Below are 26,879 nucleotides of genomic sequence, written 5' to 3' on the forward strand. Positions count from 1 at the left end.
CATCAGGGTCTTTTCAAATGAGTCAGCTCTTTGCATCAGGTGGCCAAAGTATTGGAGTTTCAGTTTCAACATCAGTCCTTCCAATGAACACCCAGGACTGATCTCCTTTAGGATGGACTGGTTGGATCTCCTTGCAGTCCAAGGGACTCTCAAGAGTCTTCTCCAACACCACAGTTCAAAAGCATCAATTCTTCGGCGCTCAGCTTTCTTTATAGTCCAACTCTCACATCCATACATGACTACTGGAAAAACCATAGCCTTGACTAGATGGACCTTTGTTGGCAAAGTAATGTCTCTGCTTTTTAATATGCTATCTAGGTTGGTCGCAAAGAGTCAGACATGACTGAGTGACTGAACTGAACCAAACTAGGTTGGTCATAACTTTCCTTCCAAGGAGTAAGCGTCTTTTAATTTATGGCTGCAATCACCATCTGCAGTGATTTTGGAGCCCCCCAAAATAAAGTCTGACACTGTTTCCACTGTTTCCCCATCTATTTGCCATGAAGTGATGGGACTAGATGCCATGATCTTAGTTTTCTGAATGTTGAGCTTTAAGCCAACTTTTTCACTCTCCTCTTTCACTTTCATCAAGAGGCTCTTTAGTTCTTCTTCACTTTCTGCCATAAGGGTGGTGTCATCTGCATATCTGAGGTTATTGATATTTCTCCCAGCAATCTTGATTCCAGCTTTTGCTTCTTCCAGCCCAGCATTTCACATGATGTACTCCGCATAGAAGTTAAGTAAGCAGGGTGACAACGTACAGCCTTGACGTACTGCTTTCCTGATTTGGAACCAGTCTGTTGTCCATGTCCAGTTCTTACTGTTGCTTCCTGACCTGCATACAGGTTTCTCAAGAGGCAGGTCAGGTGGTCTGGTATGCACATACTTTGTGTAATTTCTGTTCTCTTTACATCTGTTGATGTTTTGTGGCCAAGAATGTGGTCTATTTGGTGAGTGTTCCACATGAGCTTGAGAAGGATGTGTGCTTGGTTGTTGGATGAAGTTGTGTGGCTGTCTGTTAGATCCAGATGATTGACAGTGCTGTTCAGTTCAACTTTATTCTTACTAATTCTCTGTGGGCTGGGTCTGCCCATTACTGATAGAGGGCTGCTGCGGTCTCTAGCAGTCATGATGGATTCGTCTGTTTCTTCCTGCAGCTCTATCAGTTTTTGTCTCCCATATTTTGATGCTCTGTTGTTGGGCACATGTAATGATGGACTGTTACATCATCTTAGAGAATCAATCCCATTATCATAATATAACACCTCTCTTTATCCCTGATAACCTTCCTTGCTTTAGTCGATTCTATCTGAAATTAATGTAGCTACTCCTGCTTTCTTCTTGTGATTCAATATTTAAAAGTCAAAGTGATTGGTAGGAATTTGCGAAGTGGGTAAGGGCACAGCCATTTGAATCAGGCAAACCTGGGTACAAAGCCAGGCAAGTCAAGCTGGTTGACTGTGGGCACACTTCATCATTCTGTGCCTCAGTTTCCTCATCTAAAAAGTCAGGAACTGTCAGACCTACTGCATAGCGCAGGGAACTATATTCAGAATCTTGTACTAACCTGTAATGGAAAAGAATATGAAAAAGGATATATATTATGTGTGTGTGTGTGTAATGTAATCACTTTGTTATACACCAGAAACTAACACACATTGTAAATCAACTATCTGTGCTGTGCTCAGTCGCTCAGTCATGTCCAACTCTTTGTGACCCCATGGACTGTAACCCACCAGGCTGCTCTGTCCATGGGGATTCTCCAGGCAAGAATACTGGAGTGGATTGCCACACCCTCCTCCAGGGAATCTTCTCAATCCAAGGATCGAACCCATGTCTCCCACATTGCAGGTGTACTCTTTACCATCTAAGCCACCAGGGAAATGTTTAAATGAGGCAGTGCCCCTTTGGATTATTGTGAAGATGTGGGATGTATATATAATATAAGTGGGATGTTAATATGGATTTCTAAGTCCAAGTACTCTGTATGAAAGTTGAGTGAGGCACTCTGAGAAGAATTAACTTAGAAAATAATTGCGAAGTCTCAGGCTGGAGTGGATGGCTCACAGGCAGCGTGCTGAAAAGACAGAAGACTTCACATATGCCCTGCAGCCCATAGTCCAGGGCACCCAGGCGGGTGGAATGTGATATTTCTTCCTTGGTGCTGAGTTTTGCTCACTCTTATTTGAAATTGCATAGGAGCCCTCTGCCCCCACGGCCAGTTCACTGTCTGAAATCCCTTTCTTTTGGGCGGCAGTGTGGTCACACCAGGGCCCCTACTGAAAACCAGATCATCTTTGGTTAGATAAATTCTGATTAGCTTTTAAGAAGCACTAGAAATAATTAATCACATGGGAAAACCAAGGCTTTTAAAAAGTAGTTATAAAACCTGTTGTGGGATTTTCCTGGTGGTCCCATGGTTAAGATTCTGATCTTCCAATGCCGGGGGCGCAGGTTCAATCCCTGGTGGGGGAACTAGATCCCATATGCCATGCCAAAAATAAAGAAATTAGTAGGCTATAAATTAACAAAAAAGAAAAAGATGAGAAAATAAAATTTAATGAACAGAAAGATTGTAAACATAGGAAAAAGACTGGAAGGATGTGAATCGCTGTGTTCAGACAGTGCCTGCCTCTGGGGAACAAGAGTCTAAGTGATTTTAATGTCTTCTGTATGTTTTTCTCTAGCTCTCATTTTCTGCATTGTTAAGAAAAACGTGTTATTCTAAAAATGAATAGAATGAACAAATGAAAACAACAATCATTATAAAACCTCCCCTTCACTTTAACACTTGCAGTAAATAGTTGAGTCACTTGCCAGCTGACCTTTCTGGTTTGTGTTGGGCCATTTATGCTGTCTTGCCATTTAGGACAACCCAAAGTATACTCATGTGGGATCATAGAAATACAGACTGGCCAATTCCTGACCAGTTCCCCCAAGTTCCCTCTTGCCTGTCTGTGGTGCCTGACTCCCTGTCCAACAACTTGGGCACCTATTCTGGGTCTGGTGTCAGACAAAGCCCATGGCCCTCTGTTCACTTGCTGTGTGGCCTTAGGCAAGTCACGTAACCTCTCTGAACTTCAGCATCCTCCTTAAAAGGAGGACTGCAGTGACCATCCAGTCAGATGAAGCCATTAGCGCATTGAGGCACCCAGTGTCAGTAGCACTAGTAAGCATTAAGCCCCGCCTCGTTATTCCCGCTTTCCTGGCTCTGACTGTCCCCCTCCTCCGTTGCAGTCTGCAGACATCGACAACCATCACGCGCTCATCGAATATAATGAGGCTGAGGGCAGCTTTGTTCTCCAGGACTTCAATTCCCGCAGCGGTACCTTTGTCAATGAGTGCCACATTCAGAACGTGGCTGTGAAGCTCTTACCGGGAGACCTCTTGAGGTTCGGGACTGGAGGGCTGACCTACGAATTGGTCATCGAAAACCCAGCCTCGGTGAGTCCAGGCCCCTGCGGGGTGGAGGTTGGGTGACAGAGGTACCTTCTGTGCAGCTCGGGGCTCAGATGCGGCCAAAGGTGGAGCTTGTCCAGAGCGCATTACTTTGCCCTCAGCTACACACACCCTGGCAGCCACAGGACCCAATTCTATGAAGGTCAGACCCATCCGGTGGGTCCCAGGGAGGAGCGAATCCCGGCGCCCTCTACTGGGAATTTCTCAGAATTACAGCAAGAGTCGCCTAGCAACCAGCCCAAAACTAGTGCATTTTCCTGAAAAGTGAAGCTTGCAAGCAGAGATGGAAAGCAGGTGTGTGCTTTTGAAGATGCAGAGATGGATGCTTCATTTTTAGGCAGATCAGTGCTCTACAACTTCCCAGCTTTGAGACCTTGGCCAGGGTTCTTTGCATGCTTGGGTCTGGGTATTATCAACGGTGCAGGGCATTGAGAGAGTATAGAAAGGGTTAACAGCCTTGTTAGGAAGGCCAGAGGTCCCCAAGTGGCAGGAGGAAATAATCTGCAAATGGTAGACGTTTTTTTTCCCTTCTCTTTACAAAATTAAAACTCAGCATTCAAAAAACTAAGATCATGGCATCCAGTCCCATCACGTCCTGGCAAATAGTTGGGGAAACAATGGAAACAGTGACAAACTTTATTTTCTTGGGCTCCAAAATCACTGTAGATGGAGACTGCGGCCATGAAATTAAAAGACACTTGCTCCTTGGGAGAAAAGCTATGACAAACCTAGACGGCATGTTGAAAAGCAGAGACATTACTTTGCCAACAAAGGTCCCTCTAGTCAAAGCTATGGTTTTTCCAGTAGTCATGTATGGATGTGAGAGTTGGATGATAAAGAAGGCTGAGTACCGAAGAACTGATGCTTTTGAACTGTGGTGTTGGAGAAGACTCTTGAGAGGCCCTTGGACTGCAAGGAGATCAAACCAGTCAATCCTAAAGGAAAGCAGTGCTGAATATTCATTGGAAGGACTGATGCTGAAGCTGAAACTGCAATATTTTGGCCACCTGAGGTGAAGAACTGACTCATTAGAAAAGACCCTGATGCTAGGAAAGATCAAAGGCAGGAGGAGAAGGGGACGACAGAGGATAAAGATGGTTGGATGGCATAACCGACTCAATGAAAATGAGTTTGAGCAAGCTCCCAGAGATGGTGAAGGACAGGGAAACCTGGCGTGCTGCTGTCCATGGGATCACAAAGAGTCGGACACAACTGAGCGACTGAACACCAATACAAAATTAAAGGAGGTTTCTTCTAATCCTGTGTTTCATGGTGACACCTGGTTATGCCTGAACTTAACTTTTCTCAAACCTTGAAGTAACCAATGTGTTTTTCTTATGGAAATGTTTTTCTTAAGCTGTGCTAATGAAACTATGTATTTGCTTTGGAATCTGCCTTTCTTCAAGATTCATGTCAATGGTTTGATGCCCAGAGATGACACCCCTGGTTCCAATGCTGTCTCAAAACGCATGTTGTAGGAGAGGGGCCTGGTGAAACTCTCTCAGTCTTGAGGTGTTTCTTTTATCTGATTAGCAGTTTGCGGCTTCCCTGGTGGCTCAGAGGATAAAGCGTCTGCCTGCAGTGCAGGAGATGTGGGTTTGATCCCTGGGTTGGAAAAATCCCCTAGAGCAGGAAATGGCAACCCACTCCAGTATTCTTGCCTGGAGAATCCCATGGACAGAGGAGCCTGGCGGGCTACAGTCCACGGGGTTGCAAAGAGTCGGACACGACTGAGCGACTTCACAACAGGTATAAAATGCCTTGCCTACAACTAGCAAGGGGGCACTCTTTCTGTCCCCTTCTGATGTCTGTTTCAGAAGCTTTGTCTATCCCTTTTATATTTTTGTTGGTTTGTTTCATTTATTTTAATTGGAGGCTAATTACTTAGCAATATTGTGGTGGTTTTTACCATACGTTGATGTGAATCAGCCACGGGTGTACATGTACTTTGCTACACAAAAGCTCCGAGTGATCAAGTCCTGTCTCTGGTCCCAGATTGACTTCCTCTCCTTTGGAAACAGCGAATCCCAGTGTAACTCACTGCTCACGACCATAACCCTTCAGTATCTATGTGTAAAAAGTCAAAATTAGTGTCTGGTGGAAATAGACACTCCACACCTGGTAACTGTCCTCACACCTTGGATCAGAAATGTTCCTGGATCAGGACCTAAAGTATGGCCCCGGGTTAATCAGAACGTAACCCAAAACTCGCCCATCAAAGCTCAGTAGGGAGACAGGATGGAGGGTGGTTAGCAACACGGGCCTGGGTCAGAACCCCAGCTCTGCCCCTGGCGCACTCAGTGTGCTCTTGCACAGGCCACTGGACTCCTCAGAACCTCCATTTCCTCACCTACAGATGGGGCCAATGGCAGTAATGTCTTTGCAGGCTTGTCTCAAGGACTGAAAGAGATGGTTATAACTGCAAAGCCCCAGCCCAGTGCCCGGTCCTTGGGAGCACGCAGTAAACGCCTGTCGTGCGTGTCCCAGAGAGACCCTGTGCTCATCTCAGCCCCGCCACCAAGAGTGCTGCGTGGACTGAGACCCCCTCGGTGTAAAATCCTTTCTGGGACGAGACTAGATAAAAATAAACAAAGCTTAGAGACTCTGGACAGACTCCTGGGGTGTGGGTCCCATAGGCAGCCCTAAATACTCACTCTGAGATCAGCAGCGTCCCTCGGGCTTCAGGGGCAGTGACGCCACATCCATCACGTTCAGCCTTGCAGATCTGGGACAGTTTTCTTCCAGTGCTGCCCAGCCTCCTTTTCCTCCTTGGACCAGTATTAAAGGTGCTCTCTGGTGAGATACACCAGGGTCCTCTGGCCGCCCTGAGGAGGGGCTCCTGACCCTCATGTGTTGATCCAATCAAGGATCCTCTACACGGGTTCTGGGGATCCCCTCATCAGAACCATGTGGGGAGCAGACCCACAGTGCAGATCTGAGGCTCAGCCCAGGCCTAAGGACTCATACTTAGGGTTCCCAGATAAAATACAGGATGCCCAGTTAAAAAACAGGTGTTTTTTTATACATGTGTGTCCCAGATATTGCAAGGAACAACTTATGCTAAAAGAAGTTATCTGGTGTTTGTCTGAAACTCAGATTTCTGGCACCCCACGTTTTATTTATGTATTTATTCATGTATTTATTTATGCAAAATCTGGCAACCATACACATCCTCCCTGGGAGTGGGGCCTGGGAATATGTATTCACTCAAGCTTACCCCCAACAGTAGGGAAACCCAAATTTAGAATCATTTATATGGAACACTTATAGAGTTGTTTAGGGGTCAAAGAAAAAGGGATTCCAGACCCCTAAGTCTGAAAATCCAAGTTTGTGAAGTTTGAGTCAATATTTCCCTAACATGTTTAATTACAAGAAATTTTCAGGAATGCTCAGTAAAATTATAGGTTCCCAGGCACCCTCCCTGGGAAATTCTGACTTTCTGGCTTACCTTTAGTGGGAGGAGGGAGAAGGAGGCAGCAAATGATATCTGCATTTTTTTTCTTTTTTTCCACACCAAGATATTTATTGAAATATCATTTATAGGGGTATAAAATTTGAAGCCTAAATCTTCCTCAAAAGGGGGCATTGTTTAATAAATCATAAGGAGTTCATTTATATAGGGAATACTGTGCTGCCTTTTAAAAACACAGCTTTATTGAGATATTATTAACATACACATTTAAATCTGTACCTGGATGGGCTTTGACATATGTGTACACCTATGAAACATCACCACAATCAAGACAGTAAACAAATCCTTCATCCCCCAAGGTTTCCTCTGGATCACAGCATGTGTGTGTTTGTTTGTTTGCTTTTAATAGCTTTGTGTGTGCATGCTCAATCTCTGTGTTATCTGACTCTTTGCAACCCCATGGACTGTAGCCGGCCAGGCTCCTCTGTCCATGGGATTCTCCAGGCAAGAATATTCGAGTGGGCTGCCATTTCCTCCTCTAGCTTACCAGTGTCCAATGTCATTGAAGTACAATTTACATAACATAAACTTCACCCATTTTAAGTGTCCAGTTCAATTTTAGTACATTTACATGTATAGCCATCACCACAACCTGCTTTCAGAACATTTTCATCCTTTTCTATCACCCCAAATGTCGGGAAACCTCGGAGGCACTTCATTTTCTAGTTTGCTCTTTAATTTTCAAAATTGTGGTAAAATATGACATTTACCATGTTCACCTTTTTTAAGAGTACAGTCCAGTAGCATTGAATATATTCATACTGTTGTGCAGCCATCACCACCGTCCGACTCCAGAACTCGTCATCTTCCCAAACTGAAACTCTCCACCCATCAAATAAAAACTCCCTCTTCCTCCCTCCCATCCCACCAGTCTTTCTGTGTCTATGAATTTGACTATTCTAGGTACCTCCTATAGGTAGAATCTTACTTGATTTCTCCTCTTGTGACCATCTTATTTCACTTAGTGTGATGTCCTCGAGGTTCATTCCGGCTGAATAATGTTTCATGGTGTGTATTCACCACATTTTGTTTGTTTTTTTTTGTCCATCCATGGCCATTTGCTTCCACCTTTTGGCCATTTCAGGTAAGACTGTTATGAACGTGGGTGTACAGATATGGAAGGGGGACTTTATTTTACAAGGTGCTTGTTATACAAGCATGGGAAACAGTGATGACAATCTCTGACCTTGAGTAGATGAGAAGGAAGATGCTTTGTAAGAAGAGAAACCAGTACGGCAGGAGGAGGAATCGCTGACGTGGACAGCACTGTGCTGAGCGATTCACCTGCTTTCCCTCGTTTCGTGCTCACAGCAACCCATGACTTGGGTTCTCCCATGATCCTCATTTTACAGACAAGGAATCCAAAACTCAGACAGGTTAAGTAATTTCCCTAGGGTCATACAGCTAGTCTGCACAAATGAAACTCTATCCCCACTTGCAGAAAAAGGGAGGGAGAGAACCATTTAGTCTGTTGCTGGCTGGAGCAGTAGCCTTAATTGGTTTTCACAAAGAGCAAAGGATACTTTCACAGTCACTCAAATATACACGAACTTTTTCCGTTCTCGTTTCTACACTCACTTGTGCCCTGCTTCGTTCCTCCAGTGACTGCCTGCACAGGTGTTTCCCTGACTGTGCCCAGGTGACCTTGCAGGACTCTCCCCCCATCTCATCTTCTCAAAAACGCTTTCTGCTGATGAGTCCCCAGGTTGAGAAACTTGCATCCTCTAAGCTGTTATTCGTGGAGGGGTCCTTCTCAAGGCCTACCTGAGGGCAGCCTATGGACTGATAAACATTTCCCTATGAATCCCACTTGCTGATAACTCAGAGTGTGAACTGTTTAAAAGAAGAGAAAGAGGGGGGAAAAGGGAAAGGTATTGAAAAGCATCTCTCATCAAATATTTTGAGATACAGAACTTGCCTCGTGGTCCAGTGGTTAAGAATCTGCCTGCCAGTGCAGGGGACATGGGTTTGATCCCTGGTCCGGGAAGATTCCACGTGCTGAGCGGCAGCTAAGCTTGCATGCCATAACTATTGAGCCCACGAGCCACAGTTGCTGAAGCCTGGGAGCACTAGAGACCATGCTCTGCAGCAAGAGAAGCCACTGCAATGAGAAGCCCCACACACCGCAGCTAGAGAAAGCCCATGCGCAGCAATGAAGACCCAGCACAGCCAAATATAAATAAAATTTTGAAAATATTTTAAGGCCTAGTTTTTCTAAGAGATGCTTTGAAGTCATCATGCTTCCTGGATGTTCTTGTTTCCCACTGACTGGCGGGTCCCAGGTGAGGGTGCTGTGTCTACTCCCAGGGTAGAGTTTCCCAGGAGGACCGCCCTGATATCACCCAGGTTAAGTGTGATAGGAACTGTTCTTTTCCTGACAAAGAGTTCCCAAGTGAGAACATTTATTTCAGGCTCTGTGGTGACCGTAACCAAGAGAGAGGACTGTGGCAGCATTTCTTTGGGGAGGGGGGCAGGTTGGGTTAGGAGTCCAGATGTGTTTGCAGCTGTCACGTGGTTAGGGCACATGCCCGAGGCCAGGCTGACTCCAGAGCAGTCCCAGCCCTGCTCTTGTACTGGCGTTTATACTGGACACACCCAGGTCATTTCTCTCAAAGCCTCAGTCCTCATTTCTGTAATATAGTTCCTACCACACGGAACAACTGTGGTATTAAGTGGGCAATGTATGTAAATTGTTGAGTCCAGTGTCTGGCCCCTGATAAACACATGAAAATCCTCAGTTTTATTTATTTATTGGCTGCACTGCATGGCAGGTATGTAAGATCCTACTATTAATAATAGTTCCCTGACCAGGGATCAAACTTGCATCCCCTGCATTAGAAGCATGGAGTCTTAACCACTGGACTGCCAGGGAAGTCCCCACCCTCAACTTTAGTTAGAATCAAGCAAACCAGCATGTAGCAGCCAAGATGCTTCCCTTGTAAGTGTTCCTTTGGACAGGAAACCTCCCAAGCCCTCCCCCGACTAGCAGACAGATATATTTTCAGATAAATTATCCATAGAATAACATAGAAGATGGAAAACTATAAAGAAAATCTCGTTTGACAAAGTACATCGGCAGCCAGCATATGCCTAGGATCATGCTCTGTAAATCATAACTCTTTCATGAAAGTGTTACTCCACAGTCACCATTCATAGTATGGTCCATGTAGACGGCGCCCCCTGGGGTTGTGCAGGACGTAACCTGCAGGGCCGTTTGCAATGCCCTGAAGCAACCGTTGATTAATATACAGTCTCAGCACCGGGTGTGGGAAACTGAAGTCACAAAGTCAGGTGTGCCTGCCGCACCGTGCGTTTTGTTGGTAGCTGCCTTTCTTTGTGCTTCCTGAACTCTGGGAAAGGAGGTATAGAAACAAGCTGTTCTAGTCACAGTGACCGTGTTCTCATAAAGCAGCTGAGTAAGGAAACCCTCATCACCCAAATGTATAAATCGTGTCTTTCTCTGTTCTGAAGTATGGCAAAACTGATGGAAATAGCGAGAATGAAAAAGGAAGCGAGGTGCCCCAAATAACGTGTCGAGTTGTTCCATGAAGGTGTTGTTGGCTCATTGGCAGGAGCTCCCACCCCTATCATTGCCCGTGACTGGCCTTCCCTTTAGCCTGTTCTGCCCTGTCCCCAGTCCAACTAGACTCTCCTACGTGGCTCCTGGATACTGTCTTCTGTCCCTGCAATGTCATGACGTCATGTCTAGCGGGAAGAGCGCCCTCTGTCGGCCATTATTCCTCGCTGTTTTCATAGGGAAGCTCTGCAGAATAAAATCAAAAGCAAAGGCTTTGGGGTTTGATGGACCCAAGTTCAAATGCTAACTGCAATTGACTTTACCTTTCTGAGCTTCTATTTTTAATTTCTGCCAAGGAGCTTCTCATTAATCACAGATCCCCTTTCACCCTTAAGTTTTTTCATAGAGGTCCCTGGGACCACCCCTATCATTGTATGAGCTGAGGCCTGGAGAATTTCAGTAACTTCCCCAAGGTTAGGTATCAGTCATATAGATCCAGAGCCAGGATTAAAAGCTACCTCTCCTGAGTCCCTTGTAGGCTTTTTCTAATAGCATGAAGCATCACGGTGCCATGTGAGCCCAGGCAGCTCCTCCACTGCCCACTGGTTAAGGGAGGTCTCACAATTCCCAGTTCAACCTGCAATTTCACATGCCTGACAAGGAATGATCCATCATGTGGGTAAAAGCGAAAGCCGCTGGTAATAGAAGAAAATGCATTTTCAGTTACTGGCTTCCTTGTTTGGCTTCACTAATTTTTCACCAGGGTTATGGGGCTATTGCTGCTACGTCCTGCATATGTGCTCAGTCATGTCTGGCTCTTTTGCGACCCCATGGACTGTAGCCAACCAGGCTCCTCTGTCCATGGGATTTTTCAGGCAAGAATACTGGAGCGGGTTGCCATTTCCTCCTCCAGGGCATCTTCCCAACCCAGGGATCGAACCCTCATTTCCTCGTCTCTCCTGGACAAATTTAGTTGCCCTCTTTCTTTTTCGATGATGATGATGATACCTGATGGCAAGTGTTTGATGCTCGTTTATTATAGACTAGGAAGTGCTCCAAGCATTCCATGTGCTCTGTCTCACCTGCTTCTCACCAGACTGAGAAATAGCTGTCCTCATCCCTATTTTACAGACGAGGCACACAAATAGCAGACTCGTCAGGGTCACACAGATGGTAAGGAGCAGAGCGGGAAGCTGGACCAGATTCTGTTTCATGCCAGATCCCAAGCTCTTTAACCAGAGGTTGGCAAACTATGGCCCAGGGCCAAATGGAACATAAGTACTCCCTTTATTTCCGTATTGCCTGTGTTGTCTGCTGTAACTGCAGAGTAAACTGGAAGGACATCATATGGCACACAGAGTTGGAAATATTTACTGTCTGGCTCTACAGAAAATGTTTACTAGCCTCTGCATGTAACACTGCACTGTACGGTCTCTTTTATTTTACTTGATTTCTGTACGGTCTCTTTTACTGGTTTCTGAAAGAAGAACTAAAAATAGAGGGAAAGCTGGAGAGAAAGAACTCAGTCAGATTAAGCCCCACTGTGTGCTGACAGCTGTGCTCCTTAATTGCTTACTTAGTTTGCTGAGAAATAACAACAACAACAAAAAATAGGTGAGCTGAAAAAACAGATTTTGAGCAATCTTTTTCATCACCTCTTTAAAAAATAACTGGAATATGTGGTTCTAAATATACACAAACAAGACTTCCCTGGTGGTCCAGTGGTTAAGAATCTGCCTTCCAGTGCAGGGAACACAGGTTCAGTCCTTGGTCCAGGAAGATCCCACATGCTTCAGGGCAACCAAGCCCATGCACCACAGCTACTGAGCCCACTGGGCTCTAGAGCCTTCAAGCCATAGCTAATGAAGCCTGTGCACCTAGAGCCCATGCTCTGCAACAAGAGAAGCTGCTACAAGGAAAAGCCCATGTACTGCAACTAGAGAGTAGCCCCCACTCGCTGCAATTGGAGAAAGCCTGCTTGCAGCAGTTAAACCTGTGCACCACAGCTACTGAAGCCCATCTGCTCTAGGGCCCATGCTCTCCAACAACAGAAGCCACCAGAATGAGAAGCCCACTCACAACTAGAGAAAGCCCATGTGCAGCAACAAAGACCCAGCATAGCCATAAATAAATATAAATAAATATACATCCACATATACATGTGTTTGCATATATACTAAGTATAATTTGCATATATAGTAATAGTATAATTACATTGACATATATCTGATAAATATACTAGATATTAGTATATTATATATAACAGAGTTATATATATTGTAAGTTTTTTTTACTGCATATTGTAAGTTTACTGCATATTGTAAGTTTTACCTGTTTCTTCAACTGGAAAGTTTTTTTTTTTTTAAACTGTGGAATGTTGGGAATTCCCTGGCAGTCCAGTGGGTAGGACTCAGCACTTTCACTCTGGTGGCCTGGGTTCAATCCCTGGTCTGGGAACCAAGATCCTGAAAGCCAAGTAGTGAGGTCAGAAATAAATAAACAAATAAAACTGTGGAATGTCTTCCCTAGGTAATTTCTGAAGAAGAAATTTTGGGTTTATAGTCCAAAGCCTGCTGTAGCTGAAGAACTATTTATTTGTTCAAAGTTTCTCTAGGCAGCACTTTACTACTTGTCTTATTATTGATTCCTTGGTCTTAAATCATTCTTCTCTGGAGCTGCTGCTTTACTTTTATAGGTTTAAATTTGGTGCGTGATTACAGACTGGTGGGGTTTTATTTGAACATGACAAACAACTTGTGACAGCTTTCATTCTGAGTACCACAGAGTCTCACCATAGTGTTCATAGGACATAGAGCACATAGTGATGCTTATGCCAAAGTCTCAATAAGCATATTGTCTAGAAAATTTTACTGGTTGCAAGTGTCATAAAACTAACTTAAACTAGCCTAGGGGAAAAAAAAAATAGCTTATGTAACTGAAAAGGCCAAAAGCTGCAGCTTCAGGCCCAGGTGCCCAAGCGATGGTCAGGAATCTGACTCTGCTCTGTCAGCTTCACTGTCTCTGGCAGACTCTTGCTGCCTCACCTGCAGGAAGGTGGCCACCATCAGCACCAGACTGGCAGCTCCGGAGGAAGAGCCAGCATCTTCCTTGGCGTGGCTTGGATCTTGACTAGAGGCCAACCTTGAGGAGGATGTGGCTTTACTGTACCTGGGGTTGAGGAGCTGGCTGGCGGTAGAGGGAATGACCAGAGAACACGGTCCCCTTCAGAACAAAACCTCTTGCCAGTCAAGCTTTGTCATCTCCAACCTGACCTCTTAGGAATTCATCTACACTGTGCTCTTACACGTCCTGTGGGGACCTGCTGATGGGATGAGAAATCCTGAGACCACCACGTGCTTCATATCAAAGGCGACTTCCCATGGCCAGTGAAGTGGAGGGCAGGGGGCTGCAGATGGTCTCAGGCACAGGGTCCTCAGCAAAAACTCAAACAGGAGGACTCTTGAGGACTGTGTCATCCCCAGATGTCTATGGACGACCTTGGGGGAGGTGGAGACAGGAGCACAGGTGGAAGGCTTAGCACCCTGGAAAGACAGGACCCAGACTCAGCCAGGCATCTGGGGATCAGCGTGGCTGCCTCCTGGCTCCTCTGGCAGAGCACACCCTGGTTTACCAAACTTGAACCACACTGCTGCTTCTCTTCTCTTTACTTAGTCGATGGTCATTCACTCTTGCATTCAGCCTGTCAACTGAATTGAAGGAGGTCAAGTCTAGGGGTAGTGAAAGCTATTTGCAAACACCCAGCTGTTTTCTGGTTAGATTCTATTTCCCATTTTATGAACCAACCAGGAAGCTAATTAGAACTTGAAAGAAAGAACTGTAAGATTGAAGATTTACCAAAAAATGGGAAAATTAGATGGATCAGGTCTCCTTTGACCCTAAAATCCAAATGAATGATTTTTCTGAACAGCTCAAAGGGACCTAATTCTTTCTGTTTTTTGGCTGCACTGAGTCTTCATTGCTACACACAGGCTTTCTCTAGTTGTGGCGAGCAGGGACTACCCTTTGTTGCGGTGCTTGGGCTTCTCGTTGCATTGGGTTCTCTTGTTGCAGAGCACGGGCTCAGTAGTTGTGGCCCACAGGCTTAGTTTCCCTGAGGCACGGAGATCTTCCTGGATCAGGGATCGAACCCGTGTCCCCTGCACTGGCAGGCAGAGTCTCAACCACTGCACCCCCCAGCGAAGTGCCGGGACCTCTTTTAAGTTCTAAAACCTAAAAGTAATGTACAACTTGGTGGTGCTGTGTTCTGAATGTATCATTTTGATTTCTCACATTGAAAATCCCGAACATAATTTACCTTTTTCTTGGAGACACAGAATTACTACCCCACTTTGAGTTATGGTGATGTCCTGGGAGCTGTTGAGGTAAAAGCCATTTGTTGTTGTTGTTCAGTCGCCCTGTCATGTCTAACTTTTTCGACCCCATGGGCTGCAGCACACCAGGCCTCCCTGTCCCTCACCATCTCCCAGAGTTTGCCCAAGTTCATGTTCCTTGCATTGGTGATGCCATCCAGCCATCTCAGCCTTTGACACACTCTTCTCCTTCTGCCCTCAATCCTTCCCAGCATCAGGGACTTTTCCAATGAGTTGCATCAGATGACCAAAATACTGGAGCTTCAGCTTCTGCATCAGAAAAAAAGCCATTTGCCCAGCAGCAAATAGCCCCTCCCCGAGCTTCTGAGATCTAGTGACTGTGTTCTGTAGTCTCTGTCCTGTCTTTTGAGATCCATGGCTCCTCCATGCTGTGGTCAGTGTGTCTCCTCCCCCTGCCCTGTCACCCCCACCCCCAGGCCCTTCCAGACTGTGGGAATTAAGCTCAACATCAACATGTGTTAGATTCTTCTGTAAGGAAGATGGTCTCTTCTCCCTGCTTTATGTATTTACTCACTCACATATCCATGTCAGCATGGACGTAGTATATTTTACCGTCTGGGTCATAATCCTTTCTTTTTTTATTTTTATTTTGCCTGCACTAGGTCTTCATTGCAGCGTGAGGGTTTTTCTCCTGTTGCTGTGCATGGACTTAGTTGCCCCATGGCATGTGGGATCTTAGTTTCCCGACCAGGGATTGAACCTGTGTCCTCTGCATTGGAAGGTGGATTCTTAACCACTGAACCAGCAGGGATGTCCCTCATTTTCTGTTTTGTAGCTCAAATTCTTCCAGCCTCGGCCTCTGGGAGCTCTTTCAGGCTGGTTGCCGTGGCCTTAAGCATCTCCCCATGCTTTTGCTCTGGGCACTTCTTTATTCTCTGCTGTTAGGAGATTCTCCAGGCTTAGCAGGTATTCCCCCCTCCCCTGTCCCAGCCCCAGAATCAAAGACCTTTTTACTTACACTACTTTTGCCAACAGTTCAGCTCAGTCGGTGGTGAACACCTACCGTGAGTACCAGGCACTCTGCTGAGTGCCTGGCACAGACAGCAACTGGCTAGTAAATGTTTAACAGCCAGCTCTCTGAAAAATGTAAAGGATGCACACATATAGCATAAGGTTTAATGATATCAAGAATGTGTAACACCTTCTTTCCAAATAACAAGAAATACAGTACACTTTCCTGTAAATTCCACACAGCCAGCTGAGTCTCACAGAATGCTTTCATTGACTTTCGTTGAATCCTTGTATCCATAGCCAATTTCTTGTTGTAACTGATGAATAAGAGAGTTCCCAATCTGAGCACTGGTGGATATTTGGGGGTATTTTGGATATATTTGCATTTGTGAGTAATACGAGTAAAAAAGAAAGATGTTGGAACTTCCCACATTCATCAGTGACGTGACTTTTTTTTTTTTTTTTTCTGCATCAGATAGTAGTTTTCAAGTACTAGAGAAATGTTCCCTCCATTTTTTGTGCTACTTATAATGGCTGAGGCACGACATACTTTTTTATCATCTGCACTGTTAAGATTTTCCCCATTACCATCTTAAGCATAGGCAATCAGCAAACAAAAAAATCAAGCTCTGGTGGCTCAGAGGGTAAAGCGTCTGCCCACAATGCAGAAGTCCTGGGTTCGATCCCTGGGTCGGGAAGATCCCCTGGAGAAGGAAAAGGCAACCCACTCCAGCACTCTTGCCTGGAAAATCCCATGGACGGAGAAGCCTGGTAGGCTACAGTCCATGTGGTCACAGAGTCAGACACAACTGAGCAACTTCACTTCACTTGTAAACCACTATTATTAAACCTATTCATAAAAGTTTTGGGTTTCCCAGGTGGTGCTCAGTTCAGTTCAGTTCAGTCGCTCAGTCATGTCCGACTCTTTGTGACCCCATGAACCACAGCATGCCAGGCCTCCCTGTCCATCACCAACTCCTGGAGTCCACCCAAACCCATGTCCATTGAGTCGGTGATGCCATCCAACCATCTTGTCCTCTGTCATCCCCTTCTCCTCCTGCCCTCAGTCTTTCCCAGCATCAAGGTCTTTTCCAATGAGTCAGCTCTTCGCATCAGGTGGCCAAAATATTGGACTTCCAGCTTCAACATCAGTCCTTCCAATGAACACCCAGGACTGATCTCCTTTAGGATGAACTGGAGTGGTAAATAACCCTCCTGCCAGTGCAGGAGACATAAGAGATATGAGTTCAATTGCTGGGTCGGGATAATCCCCTGGAGGAGGGCATGGCAACCCACTCCAGTGTTCTTGCCTGGAAAATCCCATGGACAGAGGAGCCGGACAGGCTACAGTCATGGGATTGCAAAGAGTCAGACACGACTGAGCGTCTGAGCACATACACATAGGTTACTTACCACAATTTTGAAAATAAAAAACAAGTTCTCTCTCTTCCTGTCTGGGTTCCACTCCTTCCTGCTGGCTGCACTCGTAAGTCCAACCAGGGCACTCCAGACCCTGGTGTCCAGCCGAGTTTTCTTGGGTCTCCTTGGCTCTGATTGGATCACTTGCCCCACCAGTGCACCAATCAGTGCACCAAGGAGTGTGATTGGCTGATGGCTGAGCCCCACCCACAGCAATGGACGGAGATTGGGATAGAGACTCCTGAAGTTTCCAAAGGGCCGAGTGGGTTCTGGCCTATTCTCACTTGAGGCATGAGATATGACCACTCCCTTTAGCACCCTGGCAGTAGGTGGGCAGGGAGGCACATCTACCTGAGCATCCCAGCATGAAAGGAAATTCTTCCACCACTACCTGTGGTCTCTAGATTTGTTTTCTAGCTAGCAGAGGAGAAAACACACTTGAATTTACCCCTTCCCACCTTCAGCCCATGCATTTGCTAAAACTTTATTAAATCAATGGGAAAAAATGATGGGAATGATTGAGGTGAGACAGCCCCAGAGAAGAGGAAGGGAGAGGATGGATGGAGAAGTCAGCACAGGCAGGAGCAATGCATCTCAGCTTCTGAAAGGAGAGAAAGGAAGAGAGCGTAGGTAGAGACAGAGGTGTCCACAGTGGAGAGAAATTCTAATCTACGTGTAAGGTAGCGGAGTTCTGGAACACCACCAAGTCCATTCCTGAAACAGGTTTCAGTAGGGCCTAGAGGCTGGCTGTCAGTCGCTCAGTCTTGTCTAGCTCTGTGACCCCATGGACTGTAACTTGCCACCCTCCTCTGTCCATGGAATTCTCCAGGCAAGAATACTGGAGTGGGTAGTCATTCCCTTCTCCAGGGTATCTTCCCGACCCAGTAATGGAGCCCGAATCTTCCACATTGCAGACGGAGTTTTACCTTCTGAGCCACCAAGGAAGCCCAGGGTCAATGTCATTATAAATGCTGAAGCAGGGACTTCCCGGTGGTCCAGTGGTTAAGAATTCACCTTGCAATGCAGGAGACTGGGGTTTGATCCCTGGTCAGGGAACTAAGATTCCACATCCTGTGGGGCAACTAAGCCTGAGTGCCACCCTAGAGAGCCCACGCGCCACAACTAGAGGGTCCACTCACAACAAAAGATCTCGCGTGATGCAACTAAGGCCCGATGAAGCCCCCCAAAAAATGCTGGGCCAGGTGTCCCCAGACAATTGGAGTTTAATTTCCTTGAACACTGCTCTCACTGACTCCAAAAAAAGCCTTTGGAGAAATTCACCGGATTCTTGACTTGGCTGGGAAAAGCTGTCGCTAAAAGACTGGTTTGGGAGCCCAAGCGAGCGGAGAAACTTCCTCTTGAACGCAGTCCAGCTGGAGTTCTAGGAAGTCCTGTCTGCCAGTGCTCCTATTTTGGAAGCCTTCTGTCCTGTTTCTCATTATGTCTCCCTGTCTGGGGAAAGAGACACGTGACCCCACACAGGCGACGAACCTTTAAACTTAGCTTCTTACTTGAAAAGTGTGTTGCTTTTTTCTTCCAGGAGTCTAGGGGGAGGGGTGGGGATGGGTGATAAGAAAGGAGAGAGAAACAGAGAGGGAAAGAGCTCATCAGACCCCAATCCAACCACCCCCTCCACCATCACCTGAGCTTGGTCAGTTCCTTAACCCAGCAGTCCCCCAACTTTTTGGTCACCAGGGACCAGTTCCATAGAAGACAATTTTCCCAAGGACCCAGGTGGCAGGGGGGTGGGCTAGGGGATGGTTTCGGGATGACTGAAGTGCGTTACATTTATCGTGCACTTTATTTCTATTGTTATTATGTCAGCCCCACCTCAGATCATCAGGCATTAGGTACCGGAGGCTGGGGACCCCTGCCTTAACCTCTCCCAGCCTCATTTGTAAACTGGGGATAAAGAGATCTCCTCCCCGTATCGTGAGGAAGATGATTAAAGTACAATAAATGGTAGCACTCACGACGTCATGTCTTAGCCACTAGGCAAGGGGAGAAACCGCCATGACAGCATCAAGCCAAGACAAAGCCAGGTGTCAGCACCTGTCTCAGCATTTGCTTCTCCCAGTTTAGATAGAGCTTGATGTGCTCTCTGTTGAAAGTAGCTACAAACATCTTCTGCTGGGGTCCCTCGATAGATATGTATGGAGTATCTGCCAAGAATAGGGTGGGTGTTGAGGGTCACAGGCTAATCAGCCAGCAGGGGTGCCTGCCACCCCAGAGCTCTTGGCTCTGGGGGACAGATGCAGTAGGAACGCCAGAAAGACACGCAGTGTGGATGGAAAGAAAGCAGACCATGGGGTCCTGGAGAGCTGGGCTTGAATCTCGGAGATTTGTCAATTCATTCTTTCAACCAGTACTTTTTAAAACAATGTTTATTTATGGTTACACTGGGTCTTCATTGCTGTTTGCGGGCTTTCTCTAGTTATGGTGCGTGGGGGCTACTCTCTAGTTGCCTTGTGTGGGCTTATTGCCGTGCCTCTCGTTGCAGGGCATGGACTCTAGACACACAGGCTTCATCAGTTGTGGTTCGAGAGCTCTAGAGCATGGGCTCAGTAGTTGTGGAGCACGGATGGACTCTAGACACACAGGCTTCATCAGTTGTGGTTTGAGAGCTCTAGAGCATGGGCTCAGTAGTTGTGGAGCACGGGCTTAGTTGCCCTGCAGCATGTGGGATCTTCCCGGACCAGGGATTGAACCTGTGTACCCTGCATTGGCAAGCAGATTCTTAACGGCTGGGCCACTAGGGAAGTCCGCAACTGATATTTGAGGGCCTACTCTGTACGTACCAAGGGTTTATCCTAGGTGCTGAGGATACAGTGTTGAGCAAGATAGACAAAACGCTCTTATGTCTTAGAGATGGCGTTCTACCAGCTCAGCCGCTCACTACCAAATCTACGATCTTGGGAAGGTCACTAGGTCTTACTCACCCTCAGGCTCATCATAGAGTGTTAGGTGTATTAAGTGAGGTAATGGATGCAAATCTCTTGGCAGGGTGCTTGGCATGAAGGCTGCACCCAACAAATGGTGGTGCAGTGATGTGCCGGTGACCCATGCGGGGTCACCATCCCAGATTTGGGGAGAGTCTGGGAAGTCTTCCTGGAGGAAGTGACTTATATGATGAAACCTAGGACAGCAATCACGTCACTGGGACAGAAGGGTGGAGACCACCCCAGCTGCTCGTAACCTCCCCTGACCCTCTTGTCTGCCCCTGCAGGTCTCCTTCCCATGGGCGATGGGCCCAGCACCTTGGCCCAGGCCACAGCCATCTCGGACCACACAGCAGCCAAACCAGTCACCCTCGCCATCACAGGTCCCCTTCCACCCGGGCGTCCGGCCGGTGCCAGTGCAGAGGAGCTGGTCCCAGGGCTTCCCCAGGCCCTCCGTGGTCCCGCCTGCCTCTCACAAGCGGCCCATGAGTGCCAGCGGGAAGATGTTCTCCTTTATGATGGACGGCACTGCCCACGGGGTTCCCATCATCAAACAAGGTACTCAGGGGAGCTTCCGTGGTGGCTTCGGGGATGGGCTCATGGACAGGGGCTCAGTTTTTGCTTAATTTCTCCAATTCTAAAGTGGAACATTAGCAATTGTGAAAAAAAAAACAATTGGGATAAACAGAAAACAGTGAAAGATCTCATTCTTACCATCTGGACTGCCCCCTGTGACTTTTTGGTACAAATCCCTCCAGATTTTGTGCCCATCCACACATATCAGTCAGTACCTCTGCAATGAATGTGTGTGTGTCTGTACATATACATGAATATATATGAATGTGTATCAGAATCTATATTTATATACTTTGACAGAAATACAGGTAACTGAAATCCCTCTTGCCTTCGGAGGTTTTAAATATTTTATTACCATTTTGCAAGTTAGAGGAGACAGAGGCTTATGGAGAAAATTACTTCTCTAGAGGTGATACATTCAATCTAATCTCACCTGATGCGTTTCAGTGAAATTTAAGGCTGGTTATCTCGAGGACTGTCACTCGCAGCCTGGTCACTTTGGGGACACAAAGCCATCAGGGATTCATTTCCCCCTCCTCCGCCCCAGAAGGCTTCATGGCATTTGGGGAGGAGACTTCCTGTCTGTCACCATCCTCTCAGCCTCACCAGCCTCGCTAGCAGAGTAGCTAGGTCGACTTAGTCCCTGGCATGATTCCCAGATTTCTTCTGTGGCTGCTGTCAAGAAGGTCCCATTCTCTGTCCTCTGGGTCCCAGCCCCAGACCCCTCTGAGTCCCCAGATCTCTCAGTGGCTCCACACCCTCCCTTGGTCTCCCTCAGGACCACTCACCTAGTCACCTCACTCAGCCATTCAAGTAATAGTTATTAGGCTACTCTGAAGGTAGTGAGTTATCTCAACTGATTGTTCACAGTCGGTTACAGGTCAGTTCAGTTCAGTTGCTCAGTTGTGTCCTACTCTTTGCGACCCCATGGACTGCCGCACAATTCTTTACATGGATTGCAGGCAGATTCATCAGAGCTTGCTCACCATCACCAACTCCCAGAGCTTGCTCAAACTCATGTGCATCAAGTCAGTAATGCCATCCGACCATCTCATCCTCTGTCATCCCTTTCTTCTCCTGCCTTCAATCTTTCCCAACATCAGGGTCTTTTCCAGTGAGTCAGTTCTTCACATCAGGTGGCCATAAGTACTGAAGTTTCAGCTTCAGCATCTGTCCTTCCAGTGTATATTCAGGACTGATTTCCTTTAGGATTGACTGGCTTGTTCTCCTTGCTGTGCAAGGGACTCTCAAGAGTCTTCTCCAACACCACAGTTCAAAAGCATCAATTCTTTAGCACTCAGCTTTCTTTATAGTCCAATTCTCATATCCATACATGACTACTGGAAAAACCATAGCTTTGACTATATGCACTTTTGCCGGCAAAGTAATGTCTATACTTTTTAATATGCTGTCTAGGTTGGTCATAGCTTTTCTTCCAAGGAGCAAGCATATTTTAATTTCATGGCTGAAGTTACCATCTGCAGTGATTTTGGAGCCCAAGAATATAAAGTCTCTCAATGTTTCCATTGTTTCCCAAATGGAAACATTGGGACCAGATCCCATGATCTTAGTTTTTTGAATGTTGAGTTTTAAGCCAACCTTTTCACTCTCCTCTTTCCCTTTCATCAAGAGGCTCTTTAGTTCTTCTTCACTTTCTGCCATAAGGGTGGTGTCATCTGCCTATTTGAGGTTATTGATATTTATCCCGGCAATCTTGATTCCAGCTTGTGCTTCATCAAGCCCGGTATTTCACATGATGTACTCTGCATATAGGGCTTCCCTTGTGTCTCAGCTTGTAAAGAATCTGCCTTCAATATGGGAGACTTGGGTTTGATCCCTGGTTGGAAAGATCCTGGTTTCGAACTATACAAAAAAGATCTTCACAACCCAGATAATCACGATGCTGTGACCACTCACCTAGAGCCAGACATTTTGGAATGCAAAGTCAAGTGGGCCTTAGGAAGCATCACTACAAGAAAAGCTAGTGGAGGTGATGGAATTCCAGTTGAGCTATTTCAAATCCTAAAAGATGATGCTGTGAAAGTGTGGCGCTCAACATGCCAGCAAATTTGGAAAACTCAGCAGTGGCCACAGGACTAGAAAAAATCAGTTTTCATTCCAATCCCAAACAAAGGCAATGCCAAAGAATGCTCGAACTATCACACAATTGCACTCATCTCAAACACTAGCAAAGTAATGCTCAAAATTCTCCAAGCCAAGCTTCAACAGTACATGAATCAAGAACTTCCAGATGTTTGAGCTGGATTTAGAAAAGTCAGAGGAACCAGAGATCAAATTTTCAACATCATTTTATCATCAAAAAAGCAAGAGAGTTCCAGAAACACATCTACTTCTGCTTTATTGACTATACCAAAGCCTTTGACTGTGTGGATCACAACAAACTGTGGAAAATTCTTTAAGAGACGGGAATACCAGACTACCTGACCTGCCTCCTGAGAAATCTGAATGCAGGTCAAGAAACAACAGAACTGGATATGGAACAACAGACTCGTTCCAAATAGGGAAAGGAGTATGTCAAGGCTGTATATTGTCACCCTGCTCATTTAACTTATATGCAGAGTACATCACGAGAAATGCTGGACTGGAGGAAGCACAGTTGGAATCAAGATTGCTGGGAGAAATATCAATAACCTCAGATATGCAGATGACACCACCCTTATGGCAGAAAGTGAAGAGGAACTCAAAAGCCTCTTGATGAAAATAAAAGAGGAGAGTGAAAAAGTTGGCTTAAAAGTCAACATTCAGAAAACGAAGATCATGGCAGATGCCCCATCACTTCATGGCAAATAGATGGCGAAACAATGTAACAGTGGAACAATGGAAAGAATGGAAATAGTGACAGACTTTATTTTCTTGGGCTCCAGAATCACTGCAGATGGTGACTGCAGCCATGAAATTAAAAGACACCTGCTCCTTGGAAGAAAAGTTATGACCAACTTAGACAGCATATTCAAAAGCAGAGATGTTACTTTGCCAACAAAGGTCCATCTAGTCAAAGGTATAGTTTTTCCAGTAGTCATGTATGGATGTGAGAGTTGGACCATAAAGAAAGTTGAGTGCCAAAGAATTGATGCTTTTGAACTATGGTGTTGGAGAAGACTCTTGAGAATCCCTTGGACAGCAAGGAGAAGGAGATCCAACCAGTCCATCCTAAAGGAGATCAATCCTGAATATTCATTGGAAGGACTGATGCTAAAGCTGAAACTCCAATACTTTGGCCACCTGATGCAAAGAACTGACTCATTTGAAAAGATCCTGATGCTGGGAAAGACTGAAGGTGGGGGAAGGGGATGACAGAGGATGAGATGGTTAGATGGTATCACTGAGTCAGTGAATATGAGTTTGAGTAAACTCCACGAGTTGGTGATGGACAGGGAGGCCTGGCATGCTGCAGCCCATGGGGTCACAAAGAGTCAGACATGACTGAGAGACTGAACTGAACTGAACTGGGAAGATCCCCTGGAGAAGGGAAAAGCTACCCACTCCAGAATTCCATGGACTGTATAGTCTATGGGGTTGAAAGAGTCAGACACTACTGAGCGACTTTCACTTTCACTCTGCATATAAGTTAAATAAGCAGGGTGACAATATATAGCCTTGATGTACTCCTTTCCCAATTTAGAACCTGCCCATTGTTCCATGTCCGTTTCTAACTGCTACTTCTTAAGCTGTGTACAGATTTCTCAGGAAGCAGGTAAGGTGATCTGGTATCCCCGTCTCTTGAAGAATTTTCCAGTTATTGTGACACACAGTCAAAGGCTTTGGTATAGTCAATAAAGCAGAAGTTTCTCTGGAACTCTCTTGCTTTTTCAATGATCCAACGGATGTTGGCAATTTAATATCTGCTTCCTCTGCCTTTTCTAAATCCAGCTCAAGCATCTGGAAGTTCTTGGTTCATGTACTGTTGAAGCCTGGCTTGGAGAATTTTGAGCATTACTTTGCTAGTGTGTGAGATGAGTGCAATTGTGTGATAGTTCGAGCATTCTTTGGCATTGCCTTTGTTTGGGATTGGAATGAAAACTGGTTTTTTCCAGTCCTGTGGCCACTGCTGAGTTTTCCAAATTTGCTGGCATGTTGAGTGCCACACTTTCACAGCATCGTCTTTTAGGATTTGAAATAAACCAACTGGAATTCCATCACCTCCACTAGCTTTTCTTGTTGTGATGCTTCCTAAGGCCCACTTGACTTCACTTTCCAGGATGTCTGGCTCTAGTCCAGTGATCACACTATCATGGTTATCTGGATCGTAAAGATCTTTTTTGTACAGTTTTTCTGTATGTTTTTGCCACTTCTTAATGTCTTCTGCTTCTGTTAGATCCATACCATTTCTGTCCTTTACTGTGCCCATCTTTGCATGAAATGTTCCAGAACTCAAATAGTAGTTATTATTCTGAAACTATACAAACTAAGGAGCATATGAAACCTGTCTCTACAGTTTACATCATCATCCTCTAAGGAACGCTCAGTTACCTACAACCCAAGTTAAGAAATTACTCAGCCAGTTCTCCCTAACATTTTAATGTGAAAATTTTCAAACATACAGCAAAGTAAAAAGAATTTTGAAGAGAACAGCTCCCCTCCTAATTCTACTATTAACATATTTCTGTATTCTTTGTTACATTTCTGTCTGTCCATCCTTCTATTCATTTATTCCATGCTCAGTCACTGAGTTGTGTCTGATGCTTTGCATCTCCATGGATGGTAGCCCACCAGGCTTCTCTGTCCATGGGATTTCCCAGGCAAGAATACTGGAATGGGTTGCCATTTCCTTCTCCAGGGTATCTTCCCATCCCAGGGTTTGAACCTGGGTCTTCTACATTGCCAGCAGATTCTTTACCACTGAACCACCAGGGAAGCCTTATTCATTCCTTAATCCATCTTATTGTCTGATGCATTTCAAAATAAATTGCACACATCTGTAGTCCTCCTCCTAAATATTTTAGCATAGATACCATTAACTAGAATTCAGTGTTTTTTGTCTCTTTCATGTGAAATTAACATGCAGTGTGTATTTGTTATCTTGGCTGCATAAGAAATTCTCCCCAGAATTTGCAGCCTAAAGCAAGAAACAAGCATGTTATCATATACGGTTTCTGTGCGTCAGGAATCTGGAAGCAGCTTAGCAGGTCGGCCGTGGCTCAGGTCCCTTGTAAGGCTGCATCATCTGAAGGCTTGACTAGGGCTGGAGGATCCACTTCTAAGATAGCGTGCTCACATAGCTGTGAGCAGGAGGCCTCACTTCATCACCATGGGGATCTCCCTAGAGAGCGGCTCCAGTGTTCTCGTGAGCGTCGGTCTGCAGCTGGCTCCTCCTGAGCAAGTGATCCAGGAGAGCAAGGTAGAAATTGCAACATCTCTTGTGACTAAGCCTCAGTAGTCACTCCCTGTCATTGCTGCAGTGTCCTATTGATTACACAGGGTGTCCCTCTCCAGGATGGGAGAAGACTACACACGGCTGAAGACCAGGAGGCAAGAATTATCGGCACTCATCTTGAAGGCTGGCTACTGCAGTCTGCCCTCTGGTCCTCAGTGATTCACCCTCCTCCAACCCTCTCCTGCGCCCCTACCCCAAATCTCACCTCATTACAGCATCAGCTCAAATTCCAGAATCTCATCTAAATCAAGTCCAGGCACAGATTAGGCTCATGGGTGTAGTTCCTTAAGTTCAGTTAATCAAGTACTATTTCAGAAAAGTGAAGACTGATGAACAAGGTGTCTGTCCCTCACATACCCAAAATACGATGGTGGGACAGACACAGCTAACTGCTACATACCCTCCTCTAGTTAAAAAGGGAGAAAGATAGGAAACACACAGGCGTCATTGGCCCAAAGCAATTCTGAAATCCAGCTGGGAAAATCTTAGCAGTTCCTTCATGGGGCCTCAGTCCAGCTCTTACCCAGAAATGACATTCCAGGGCTCTTGGTTCTGCCCTCCGGTCTCTAAGTTCTGCCCTATGAATTGTCCTACCTTTCCCATGGAAGGTATCACATAGTTGCAGCTGCATAGTTTTAGAGTCTGCTTCCTGCCTGCAGAAGCTTGTGGGTCCAGAAGCTTCTTTTACTTTTGTGAATCTCTGTCGGTCTGCGTTGCCAGTTCTTCTTATATGGGTTCATCCTGTTAGGTAAAACCCATG

At 45.9% G+C, this 26,879-nt stretch overlaps 1 protein-coding gene across 10 annotated transcripts in view; it reads left to right on the forward strand.

The window, feature by feature from the left end:
- Positions 1-26,879, forward strand: part of FHAD1 (forkhead associated phosphopeptide binding domain 1) — a 168,064-nt gene that overhangs the window by 30,061 nt on the left and 111,124 nt on the right. For all 10 annotated transcript variants that reach the window (XR_011467227.1, XM_070384949.1, XM_070384953.1 and 7 more), the window contains exons 3-4: positions 3,238-3,444; positions 20,436-20,706. Coding sequence is in view for 9 of the 10 variants with exons in the window: in XM_070384949.1 (XP_070241050.1) it covers positions 3,238-3,444; positions 20,436-20,706 (478 nt within the window). In the remaining variant the exon portion in view is untranslated. The remainder of the gene's footprint in view (positions 1-3,237; positions 3,445-20,435; positions 20,707-26,879) is intronic.

The sequence above is a fragment of the Bos mutus genome, chromosome 16, assembly GCF_027580195.1.
Source record: "Bos mutus isolate GX-2022 chromosome 16, NWIPB_WYAK_1.1, whole genome shotgun sequence".
In the NCBI taxonomy this organism is placed as follows: Eukaryota; Metazoa; Chordata; class Mammalia; order Artiodactyla; family Bovidae; genus Bos; species Bos mutus.